General features: G+C 49.2%; 1 protein-coding gene across 1 annotated transcript in view; it reads left to right on the top strand.

Moving 5' to 3' along the window:
• Window positions 1-13146, top strand: part of IGF2R (insulin like growth factor 2 receptor) — a 358657-nt gene that overhangs the window by 280269 nt on the left and 65242 nt on the right. Inside the window, exon 39 of the mRNA XM_033935794.1 lies at window positions 1535-1681. Coding sequence (XP_033791685.1) covers window positions 1535-1681 — 147 coding nt within the window. The remainder of the gene's footprint in view (window positions 1-1534; window positions 1682-13146) is intronic.

The raw sequence follows: 13146 nt of genomic DNA, 5'->3' as shown, positions 1-13146 counted from the left end.
AATAATGATAAGATTTTGAAAAATATAAAAATAATTTCTACAAATATTCAATAAAAGTTGGACCAATGGAGATAGAAACAACCAGAAGTATATTGTACCTGGTTGTATTCTGAAGGTCCATATAAAAAAAATTGTAAAAAAATGAATGATTGATTGGTATGCATCTTACTGTCTTATGAGAGTGGATTCAGCATTGGGATTTTATACTAGTACTTGAACTGTGTGACTTAGAATTGTTGTGCTAGGTATTAGTGGCTTGAATACTGAAGCTATATAGAAAGGCATATCCAGGAGAAGAAAGGGGATTTTAATTACCCTGTGCAAGTCTTTGAGGTCTGTTTTAGAGACTGTATTTCACTAAGGACATTAAAAGACTAGAAGGAGTTGAGAGATAGTGTATCATGTTTCTCCTGTTGTATTGAAGGGATGGTTTGAAATCTATTGCCCACAAAGAACTTTGAGATCTGAAACAAGCAGTTAGTTAAATTCTAACAAGAGCAGGTCGATTGTACATTCAAGGATTGGAGATGCTATGGCGTCTGTGGAGGGGGTGAAGCTTTGGAACACTGGTTGGAACTTTGCGGTTATGTATGTCCAGATTAGACTTTAAGTAAATGTTAAAAACATTTCTGTTTGCCAATGCATTTATGTGATGGGATTTAACTGAGGTTGAGAAGTTGGCTTATAGTAGGTCAAAGACTTGCTTTGTGTACTCTGATGTTATTTTAAGTTATGTAGGACTTGCCTTTATGATTAATATGTTTGTATAGTCAAATTTTTATGTATGTTTTCTATGTGAACTGCGTAGGGTATATGAGGCATATAAATTTTTTTTAAATAAATATATTCTAGAGCAGGGGTGGGCAACCTTGGTCCTTGAGAGCTGCAATCCACCCGAGTTTTCAGGATTTTCCCAATGAATATGCATACACTAACACCACAGTGTATGCAAATAGATCTCATGCATATTAATTGGGGAAATCCTGAAAACCCAACTAGATTGCAGCCCTCAAGGACTGAGGTTGCCCATCCATGACCTAGAAGACAAGAGGGACAGAGAAAGACTTGTTTTTAATTAGACTCAATAGGATATTGCTTTTTTACTTTGATTTCTTAAGTGTCCCTGTTTTGCAGTAAGTGAAACTCCACTGCTTCAAAATAGTTGTTCAGAAAATTATATGCAGACATCCTGCAAGATGAGACTGTTCTCTGGATGCCAGACATAGATAGTGATCTGAGGAAGTAGTGGTATATAGAATTGCCTCTTAAACTGGAAAGATAAAACAAAAGAAGAAGGCATGTAAGCCTCTGGGAGAACAGGATTAAAAATTAGAGGTTGAATTACTTGGATCACCAGATTCTTCCATCTTCTAAAAAAAATTAAAAAGCCTTAATGCTGATGTAGTGGAGCTGGGAATTGTTGCTGTGGTCTTTGCTCTCTGCAAGAGAATATGCATTGGTTTGAATAAAATACATAGATATCAAATGTTTTTTGTGGTGCTTTTTACTTATGCATGCCACTTGATTTTTACAGTGACTGAAGATGGAATACCCTGTGTTTTACCCTTCCAGTACAGTGGAAAAATTCACAATGAATGTATCATGAATGGAAAACAACGTCCCTGGTGCGCTACAACTAACAATTATTCTAAAGATCAAAAATGGGGGTTCTGTGGAAATTGTGAGTTCAGTTTGTTTCTGCTGCTTTACTGTTATGTTCAAAGATATGAAGTGGTGTATGCCTGTAAAGCCTGGTATACAGTAGAGAGCTGCACGGGAACGGGGACGACGGGAATCCCGCGGGACCCGCGGGCATCCCGTGGGTTCCCCCTTTGTGTCACGGGGATCCCGTGGGGACGCCCCTAGGGTCGCGGGGATCCCGTGGGGACGCCCCCTTGGGTCGCGGGGATCCCGTGGGGACGCCTCCGAGGGTCGCGGGGTTCCTGCGGGGCTGGATGTACTCAGTCGCGCGGCTCTTCTCCCTACCTTCTCTGCTTGCCGCACAGACCCGAACGGAAGTCTTCCCGACGTCAGCGCTGACGTCGGAGGGGAGGGAGGGCTTAAACAAAGCCCTCCCTCCTTCCGACGTCAGCGCTGACGTCGGGAAGACTTCCGTTTGGCTCTGTGCTGCAGGCAGTGCAGGTAAGGAGGAGAGTAGCCTCGAGGTTCGAGTGGTTACCAAGGGAGGGGGCGGTCCGCCCCGCCACACCCCGCCCCGGTTGCAGCACAGCCGGCCAGGTCCCCTTACTTTTGTGGCACTTCCCCGACCGACCGACAACAGCCCCGGTCCGACAATCCTCCCTGCCCTGTAGCCGCGAATCTAAATTATCTTCTTACAGCAGCTGTAATAAGGTAATTTAGATTCGCAGTTAAGGGCAGGGAGGTTTGTCGGACCGGGGCTGTTGTCAGTCGGTCGGGGAAGTGCCACAAAAGTAAGGGGACCTGGCCGGCTGTGCTGCACCCGGGGCGGTAGAGAAGGAGTGGGGAGAAGGACGCTGAAAGGCCATGGGGAAGACGGAAGGGGGGGGGAAGGACTCTGAAAGTACTTGAAGACAGAGGAGGGAGAAGGACGCTGAAAGCACATGGGGAATACAAAGGGGTGGAGAAGGACGCTGAGAGGCCATGGGAAGGGAAGGGAAGGGCGGGGGGGAGGACTCTGAAAGCACTTGTGGAAGACAGAGGGGGGGAGAAGGATGCTGAAAGCACATGGGGAAGACAAAGGGGTGGAGAAGAACGCTGAAAGGACATGGGGAAGACGGGGAGGGGGTGGAGAAGGACGCTGAAAGGCCATGGGGAAGACAGAGGGGGGAGAAGGACGCTGACAGGACATGGGGAAGATGGGGGGAGAAGGACGCTGAAAGGAAATGGGGAAGAGAGAGTAGGGAGAAGACGATGGCAGGGAAGAAGACAGATGCCAGACTATGGGGGGAGCGGAGAGAAGAAGATGGGTGCCAGACCAATTTGGAAGGGGGAAGAAAGGGAGAGGCACAGTAACAGAGCAAATGGAAGATGCAGAAGGAAGAGAGACAGTGGATGAAAGGAATTGAATGAGAACATGAGGAAAGCAGAAACCAGGCAACAAAGGTAGGAAAAGAATTATATTTCTTTTTTTTTATTTTGCTTCAGGATAAAGTAGTATATTAGTTGTGTTGATAAAAATTTATAAACATTAGAGGCTCTAGTAGAAACCCATTTGCAAAGTATGTATTCTTCCCAATTAATATTTTCAAATTAATAAAGTCTTTTTGCTTATTTGTAAATGGGTTTCTACCAGAGCCTTTAATTCAGTAGCATAATTAAATGAAATAACTATTTCTGAAGTTTATAGGGACGGGCGGGGACGGAGGGGATTCCTCGCGGGGACGGGTGGGGACGGAGGGGATTCCTCACGGGGACGGGTGGGGACGGAGGGAATCCTCACGGGGACGTGTGGGGACGGATGGGATTCCTCACGGGGACGGGTGGGGACGGGTGGGACTTTGGCGGGGACGGGTGGGGACAGGTGGGATTTCTGTCCCCGCGCAACTCTCTAGTATACAGTAGGAACATTTTTGTTTTGTCCTGTATTACTTATTTGTGTATTATACGAGGGCTTTTAAGAACATAAGCATAAGAACATAAGCCGTGCCTCTGCTGGGTCAGACCTGAGATACATCATGCCCAGCAGTCAGCTCACGCGGTGGCCCATCAGGTCCAGGACCTGTACACTAGTCTTCTATCTACACCCTTCTATCCCCTTTTCCTTCAGAAAATTGTCCAACCCCTTCTTGAACTCCAGTACCGTACCCTGTCTTATCACTCCCTCTGGAAGCACGTTCCAGGTGAACACCACTCATTGGGTGAAGAAGAACTTCCTAGCATTGGTTCTGAATCTGTACCCTTTTAATTTTTCGGAATACCCTCTTGTTCTTGAAGTTGTCGAAAGTTGAAGAATCTGTCCCTCTCCACTTTCTCTATGCCCTTCATGATTTTGTAAGTCTCTATTATATCCCCTCTAAGTCTCCGCTTCTCTAGTGAAAAAAGCCCCAGTCTCTCTAATCTTTCAGCATATGAAAGGTTTTCCATACCTTTTTATCAAGCGCGTCGCTCTCTTATCCCAGGACAAACAGGCAGCATATTCTCTACATGTGAGTGACGTCATCAACGGAGCCCCCTAGCGGACGTTTTCGCAAGCAGACTTGCTCGAAGACCTTCAGGCTTGCGATTGGCCCGCGCATGTGCGCATGCCCCTCCTGCCCTGCCTAGGGCATGCGTCTCCTCAGCATGTCCCTCAGTTCAGTGTTTTCCGCGGAGCCAGAAGCACTGCTCTCTTGCTGCACACAATATCATTGTCCCTCTTGCACCGCGGCTTTCTTTATTATTTTTGTTTGAGTCACTGTGCTCGCATCTTTATTATTTTCATTTTTTCAGTTTGTATTTTTTTGACCGGGTTCCTGGTCCTCCTCTGGCCACCTGGCCTTGTGGGGCCGTACTTTTTCTTATGTCCCGGCCTCGTTCGGGTTTTAAAAACTGTACTCACTTATTTGTGTATTATATGAGGGCTTTTAAGAACATAAGCATAAGAACATCGTTGGTGTGTTGGAGTGCCTGGGTGCAGAGCACCGCGCTGAGTCGTGTTCCCGTTGTGCGACTCTACAACCGCGGGCTCTTCGTCGTAGGGTGGCCAAGATTCTCCAACTCTTTGGCTCCATGGATCCTGTGGGACAGGCCTCGAGCTCGGCCTCGGCACCCTCATTGCTTGCCTCGGCCTCGAAGTCCTCGGCCTCAGCTCCCTCGTTGGGTACCTCGGCCTAGAAGTCCTCGGCCTCGAAGTCCCCGTCGGCCTCGAAGGCTCTGGCCTCAGCCTCTTCTGCTACTACAGCTTCGGGTAAGTCTCTTCTTTCCTTCTCAGGTGTGCCGGCAAAAAAGCCTTCCTCTGAGTCTCATGCTAGCGCCGCCTCATCGGGGTCTTCGAGATATCACTCTAAGCGTGCCTTCTCACGTAGGGAATACTCTTCCTCGAGGTCGCCCCCAAAGGAGCGCACTGCTGCACCTCCGATCCACCTTCCTTTGGTCTCGGTGCCTATGTTCGAGGACATGCTTAATGCTATCATTACCACACAGCTTTCCTCGGTGGTGAACCAACTTGTCCCGACCTCGACGCCTGTTGCCTTGGTCTCGACCCAGTTGCAGTCTGCCCAGCCTGAACTTCCCCTCGTTTCTCGAAGCATCGCCCGCAAGACTCGTCAGGTTCCCTCAAGCGATTCTTCCTCCCCTGAGGCGCTGAGGACTTTTCGGGAGTCCCAGCCGGGGACCCGTGTTTCCCCTGCTACTGGGGCGAGGCTTGCCTCTTCTAAAAAGCCCCGGTCTTCCCCCCCTGGTTGGGGCAGGTGTCTGACCTCGAGACCGTCTACGCACACGCTTGTCCTCGAATTGGACTCTAGTGTGTGTTCCCCATCAAGGAGCCTGCCGGCTTCTAAGGGGACTGCTTCGAAGCCTGTTGGGGATTTTTCCTATGCCCCGTCTTCTCCGAGGCTTTCTCAGCAATTTCCTCGGACTCCGGGGTCTTCTCCGGTCCATTTGGCGCGGGACCGTTCTTCGATGCCCCCTACGCCCCTTAGTCGCACCTCTTCAGTCTCCCATTCACGGGACTCTGAGGCTCCGGCTTACTATTCCAGGGAGGTTTCTCCTTCGTTCTCGGCTGCGCCCCGGTCTCGGTCGGAGTCCCCTCCGGATGATGATTCCTCTTCTCGGACCTCCTCCTTTTCTCGTTTCATCTTTGACTTGGGCAAAGCTCTGAACTTGACTCTTCAGCCTGACTCCCGCTTTACCCAGGAATACCTGGCGGAATTGGGAGTTGACAATATGCCTCGTGAGGCTCCTTGCCTTCCAATGCATCAGGTTCTTCGGCAAACGTTTCTCCAGAACCTGGATACACCTTATGCTGTCACTGCCATCCCCTCCAAGTTGGAGTTCCGTTACCGGGTTTAAGGGGTTTGAGGGTGCTCAGCTTTCCCACCAATCCTTGGTGGTTGAGTCTTCCTTGAAGAAGTCTAATCCTTCGAAGGTCTATGCTGCCGTCCCCCCTGGCAGGGAGGGCCATACGATGGACAAATTTGATCGCCATCTTTATCAGAACTCGATGATAGCGAACCGTGTCCTTCACGTCCTACCTTCGGTTTTGTATTGATGCCCTCCACTCATTCCGGGCGGTCATGCCAGAGCCCTGGCGTCAGGAGTTTCGTCTCCTTGTGGAGACCCTCTCCCAGCTCCGCCTGTATATGTTTCAGGCCTCTTACGACGCCTTTGAATTGTCCTCGAGAGTCACAGCCTTTGCGATCACTATGCGTCACCTTGCTTGGCTCCGACTTGTGGATATGGATCCGAATCTACAGGATCGTCTTGCCAAATCTCCCGTGTGTGGGTCATGAGCTCTTTGATGAGTCCATCGAGGCAGCCACGAAACACCTCTTGGACCACAAGTGGTCCTTTGCGTCTCTGGTGAAACTTAAACCCAAGGCCCCTCCGGCTTGCCAATATAAAATTCCTCTCCGGAGGTATCCACTGAAATCCACTCCTGTTTTCTCTAGGCCTCCTTCAAAACGGCCTCCGCAGCAGCAGCAGCAGCATCGGCTCCCTAAGTCTCAGCCGTCGGCCCCAGCGAAGGCCGGGCCGTCTTTTTGACAATTCCAGTCTGAGCCTCTGGGCTCCCTTCCTCCTAGAGCATTCCCCCTTCCCCATCGGGGGTCGTCTCCATCATTTCTATGCCCAGTGGGAAAGTCTTACCACCGACAGTTGGGTGCTGTCTATCATTTAGGAGGGTACCCCCTCCCCTTCAGTCGCGTACCCCTGGACCTGCCTCCAAGAGAGTTTCCTTCTGCTCGGTCCCAGCTTCCTCTCCTTCTGCAGGAAGCACAGGCCCTTCTTCACCTTCGGGCGGTCAAGGAGGTTCCCCAGGAACAGTGGAACTCTGGACTTTACTCCTGGTATTTTCTGGTACCCAAGAAGACGGGGGATCTGCATCCGATCCTGGACCTTCGTGCTCTGAACAAGTTTCTGATACGGGAACATTTCAGAATACTCACCCTTCCCACGTTGTATCCCCTCTTGGACGAGGGGGGACTGTCTGTGCTCACTGGACCTCAAGGAGGCGTACACACACATTCCAATACACCCGGTCTCTCGCCGGTATTTGAGATTCCGGATGAGGGATCTCCATCTCCAGTATCGTGTTCTTCCCTTCGGCCTGGCGGCCTCTCCGAGAGTCTTCACGAACTGTCTGGTTGTGGTAGCTGCAGCCCTGTGCCTCCGTTGCCTGCAGGCGTTTCCCTACCTCGACGACTGGTTGATCAAGGTGTCCTCTCGCAACAAAGTCCTGCGAGCGACAGAGCAGACGATCTTGCTACTTCAAAGTCTTGGCTTCGAGGTGAGCTTTCCCAAGTCCCACCTCTGCCCGTCCCAGTCTCTTGAGTTCATCAGAACGGTTCTGGACACAGTGCATCTCAGCTCCTTCTTGCCTTGGCCTCGTCAGGAGGCCCTTATCCATTTATGCCGCATGGTGACCCATCTGCACTCGGCGCCGGCTCGGCCCATGATGGTCCTTCTAGGTCACATGGCCTCCACGGTTCACGTGACTCCTTTTGCCAGACTTTACCTCCGTATTCCTCAATGGACTCTGACATCCCAGTGGAACCAGGTTCGGGATCCTCTCTCTCGACGCATTGTCATGACTCCGTTGTTGAGGAAGTCTCTCCGTTGGTGGATGCTCTCTTCCAATCTTTCCAGAGGTTTTCTGTTTCATGCTCCTCCTCCACAGAAAGTCCTCATAACGGACTCGTCGACCTATGCTTGGGGGACACATCTGGACGGGCTGTGCGCACAGGGTCTTTGGTCCCGAGCCGACCGCCTTTGTCACATCAATCTTCTGGAGCTTCGTGCGATTTTCCTTGCTATGAAAGCTATTTGACACCTTTTTCGCGACCGCGTGGTGCTGGTTTGCACGGACAACCAGGTCGCCATGTATTATATCAGGGAGGCACGGGGTCAAGGTCCATGTGCCAGGAGGCGCTGCGGCTCTGGGATTGGGCCGTCCACCGCAACATGTTCATTCGTGCTGTCTACATTCAGGGCCAACGGAACTGTCTGACAGACAAGTTGAGTTGTCTTATGCAACTTCACAAGTGGTCTCTCCACTCCGTAACCCTGCGTCAGGTGTTTGCTTGTTGGGGGACTCCGGACATCGATCTGTTCGTGTCCCCCCCCTGATCATAAGTTGCCCCGCTTCTACTCCAGGATTTACACCCCTCTCAGGATCAAGGCGGATGCCTTCCTTCTGGATTGGTTGGACGAGCTCCTGTATGCGTTCCCTCCATTTCCTCTAATTCTCAAGACTCTCGTCAAGCTCAGGTCTTCACATGCCACCATGATTCTGATAGCTCCTCGGTGGCCCCGACAGCCTTGGTTCTCCCTTCTGTTGCAACTCAGTTCCAGGGAGCCTCTTCCTCTACCTATTTTTCCTTCTCTGCTTATGCAGAGTCAGGGTTCTCTGCTTCATCCCAAACTCCAGTCTCTGCACTTAACGGCTTGGTTCCTCGAGACTTAATACCTTCATTCCAGCTCTCCCAGTCTGTTCTGGATGTCCTGGAAGCATCTCGGAAGGAGTCCACTCACCAGTGTTACCACCAGAAGTGGACCCGCTTTTCTTCCTGGTGTGCTACTCGACAGCTGGAGCCTCTATCTGCCTCCTTATCAGATGTCCTGGATTATCTGTTACACTTGTCCGGCGCTGGACTCCGGACCTCTTCGGTTTGAGTCCACCTTAGTGCCATTGCTGCTTTTCATCAGCCAATTGACGGGAAGCCTATCTCTGTTCATCCTGTGGTTTTCCGCTTCATGAAAGGCCTTTTCCACGTTCATCCGCCCTTTCGTCCGCCCCCTGTGGTTTGGGATCTCAACGTGGTCCTTGCACAATTGATGAAACCCCCGTTTGAGCCGCTAGCGCAGGCTCACTTGAAGTATCTTACTTGGAAGGTTCTGTTCATTATTGCTCTCACTTCTGCCTGTCGGGTCAGTGAGCTTTAAGCCTTGGTTGCGGATCCACCTTTCACTGTCTTCCATCATGATAAGGTGGTCCTCCGTACCCATCCTAAATTCTTACCGAAGATTGTTTCTGATTTTCACATCAACCAATTCATTGTTCGTCCTGTGTTTTTTCCGAAGCCCCATTCTCACCCGGGAGAAGCGGCTCTACATTCTCTTGATTGTAAGCGTATGCTGGCCTTCTACTTGAAGAGCACCGCTCCTCACCGTACTGCTCCCCAGTTGTTCATCTCTTTCGACCCCAATCGCTTGGGTCGCTCTGTTTCTAAGCGGACCATTTTGAACTGGTTGGCCGCTTGTATCTCTTTCTGTTACGCTCAGGCTGGTCTCTCCCTGCTGGGTTGAGTCACAGGCCACAAGGTCAGAGCGATGGCGGCATCTGTTGCTTTCCTCCGCTCAACTCCCATCGAGGAAATTTGTAAGGCTGCCACTTGGTCCTCGGTTCATACGTTCACCTTGCATTACTGTCTGGATGCTTTCGCCAGGCGTGATGGCCGCTTTGGCCAGTCTGTTTTGCAGCATTTGTTCTCCTGAATTGCCAACTTTCCTTCCATCCCATTGTAGTTAGCTTGGAGGTCACCCACATGTAGAGAATATGCTGCCTGCTTGTCCTGGGATAAAGCACAGTTACTTACCGTAACAGGTGTTATCCAGGGACAGCAGGCAGATATTTTCGCATTCACCCACCTCCCCGTGGCTGGCTTCTTTGCTTGCTATCTGAACTGATGACACGCTGAGAAGACGCATGCCCTAGGTAGGGCGGGAGAGGCACGCGCGCATGCGGGGGCCAATCACAAGCCTGAAGGTCTTCAAGCAAGTCTGCTTGCGAAAACGTCCACTAGGGGGCTCCGTTGATGACGTCACCCACATGTAGAAAATATCTGCCTGCTGTCCCTGGATATTACCTGTTACGGTAAGTAACTGTGCTTTCTGAACCCTCTCAAGTATCGCCATATCCTTCTTTAGGTACGGCGACCAATATTGGACACAGTACTCCAGATGTGGGCGCACCATCGCCCGATACAACGGCAGGATAACTTCTTTCGTTCTGCTTGTAATACCCTTCTTGATTATTCCTATCATTCTATTTGATTTCTTAGCAGCCGCTGAGCATTGTGCCGATGGCTTCATTGTCATGTCCATTATTACCCCCAAGTCCCTTTCTTGGGTACTCTCACTCAGTAACAGTCCTCCCATTGTGTAGCTGTACCTCGGATTTCTTTTTCCTGCGTGTAAGACTTTGCATTTCTCTACGTTGAATTTCATCTGCCATCTCGTCGCCCACTCCCCTAGTTTGTTTAGGTCCCTCTTGTGCCTATGGTTCCCCGTAGTTTGAAGAATCTATCCTTGTCTACCTTCTCCATGCCCCTCATGATCTTGAAAGTTTCTATCATGTCTCCCCGGCCCTAAGCCTCCTCTTTTCCAGGGAGAAGAGTCCCAACTTGTCCAGCCTGTCAGCATATGAACAGTCCTCCATGCCATTTATCATTTTCGTAGCTCTTCTCTGGACCCTCTCAAGTATCGCCATGTCTTTATTGAGGTACGGCGACCAATATTGGACGCAGTACTTTAGATGCGGGCGCACCATTGCACGATACAGTGGCATGATGACTTCCTTCGTCCTGGTTGTAATTCCCTTCTTAATGATGCCCAGCATTCTGTTAGCTTTCTTCGAGGCCGCTGCACATTGTGCTGATGATTTCATGGTTGTATCCACCAGCACACCCAAGTCTTTTTCAAGATTACTCTCCCCCAGCAATGTTCCCCCCCATTTTGTAGCTGTACCTTGGGTTCCTTTTCCCTATATGCATGACCTTACATTTTTCTATGTTAAAGCACATTTGCCATTTGTTTGCCCGCTCTTCCAGTTTGCTTAGGTCCCTTTGCAGGTCTTCGCACTCCTTTGTGTTCCTAACTCTGCTGCAGAGTTTGGTGTCATCAGCAAATTTTATAACTTCACACCTTGTCCCCGTTTCCAAGTCGTTGATAAATATATTGAACAGCAGTGGTCCCAGCACCGACCCCTGCGGAACACCGATTGTGACCCTCTGCCAGTCGGAGTATTGACCCTTCACTCCAACCCTTTGTTTTCTGCCGGCCAACCAGTGCCTGATCCATCTGTGTACATCCCCTCCCACCCCGTGGTTTGACAATTTCTTAAGTAGCCACTCATGGGGGACATTATCAAAGGCTTTTTGGAAGTCGAGATAAATGATATCTATGGATTCCCCTTTGTCCATCTGGCTGTTTATCCCTTCAAAGAAGTGCAGTAGGTTTGTTTGGCACGATTTTCCCTTGCAGAAGCCATGTTGGCTCGGTTTCAGCTGTCCATTTCTTTCTATGTGTTCACAGATGCTATCCTTTATTAATGCTTCCATCATCTTGCCCGGAATCGAAGTCAAGCTCACCGGTCTGTAGTTCCCCGGGTCACCCCTCGATCCCTTTTTGAAGATAGGTGTGACATTCGCTAGTTTCCAATCCTCCAGTACCTTCCCAGTGCTTAAGGATAGATTACAGATTTGTCGGAGTGTGTCCGCTATTTCCATCCTCAGTTCTTTTAGTACCCTTGGGTGGATTTCGTCCGGGCCCAGTGATTTGTCACTTTTCAATCTGTCTATTTGTCGGAGGACATCCTCATAGCTTACCTCTAAGGTCTCCAGTTTTTCATCCTGATCCCCACTTATGGTCTCCTCGGGTTCTGGTACATTGGAGGTGTCCTCACTTGTGAAGACCAACGAGAAGAACTGGTTCAGCCTATCGGCTACCTCTTTTTCCTCTTTAACCACTCCCTTTCTGTCTCCATCATCTAACGGGCCCACCTCCTCCCTCGCTGGTTGCTTCCCTTTCACGTATCTGAAGAACACTTTGAAGTTCCTTGCTTCCCCAGCAAGCCTCTCTTCGTATTGTCTCTTAGCTTTTCTAACCACTCGGTGACATTCCTTTTGGTGTTTTTTGTGGTCATTCCGGTTTTCCTCAGTTTGGTCCTTTTTCCATTTTCGGAAAGACACTTTCTTGTCACCTATCGCCTTCTTTACTTCTTTTGTTGTCCATACCGGGTCTTTTGTTTGGCTCTTTCAGTTTCATAAGAACACTCTGCAACACACCTCATTTTTATGTAAATCAAATAATGCAGCTTGCGATGAACACTCTGAACTGCATTATTCCTAATTAAGTAAAAATAGCACAACTAATAACTTATAGGAGGGAGAGTAGTCTTTGGGGGAATAAGGTTTTCGCTGGGTGAGGTGTTTGGGATGGGGGCTTCAGGGAAAGAGGAAAATGGTGCACTTTAAAAAACAAACAAACCAAAACTGTTTATTCATTGTAACAAGGCATGAAAGCATACAATTGCAGATACAATTTTTTTCTCTTTTCCAAATAGTATATCTAAAACATAAGGCAATACACAGAGGATCCCATAGTAACATAGTAAATGATGGCAGATAAATATCTGAACGGTCCATCCAGTCTGCCCATAAGTTATACCCATTAAAAAATACATGATTAGATTAACTTGTCTCTCCTTTGATATTTCTGGGCCGTAGACTGTAAAGTCTGGTATTGTCCTAAGTTCCAAATGCTGAAGTTGCCGTCCAAGCTCACTCCAGCCTATCCAACCATCCCGTTGTTTGCAGGACATCTGTCATAAAGTCTGGCCAGTAACATCCTCATGTTCCATATTAGTGGAGTTAACATTGATGCTCACCTCAGCCCATCCTACACCGAATCACCATATATGGAACACAGACCGTGCAGGTCTGTCCGATACCTGCCATAGTTCTTTAATTTGCATCCTTCATTTTCTAATTTGAGATCCTCTATTTTTATCCCACACTTTTTTGAATTCCAGCACCGTTTTCCTCTCCACCACTTCATCGGGAGGGCATACCAGGCATTTACCACCCTCTCGGTGAAGAAGAATTTCCTAACATTCCTCTTAAGTCTTCCTCCCTGTAACCTCAAATTATGCCTTCTAGTTTTAACGTTATATCTTCTCTGGAAAAATTTGGTTCTATATTAATGCCTTAAGGTATTTAAATGTCTATATCATATCTCCCCTGTCCCTCC

The sequence above is a fragment of the Geotrypetes seraphini genome, chromosome 3 (genome assembly GCF_902459505.1).
Source record: "Geotrypetes seraphini chromosome 3, aGeoSer1.1, whole genome shotgun sequence".
In the NCBI taxonomy this organism is placed as follows: domain Eukaryota; kingdom Metazoa; phylum Chordata; class Amphibia; order Gymnophiona; family Dermophiidae; genus Geotrypetes; species Geotrypetes seraphini.
This window is presented reverse-complemented; position numbering and strand designations above follow the sequence as displayed.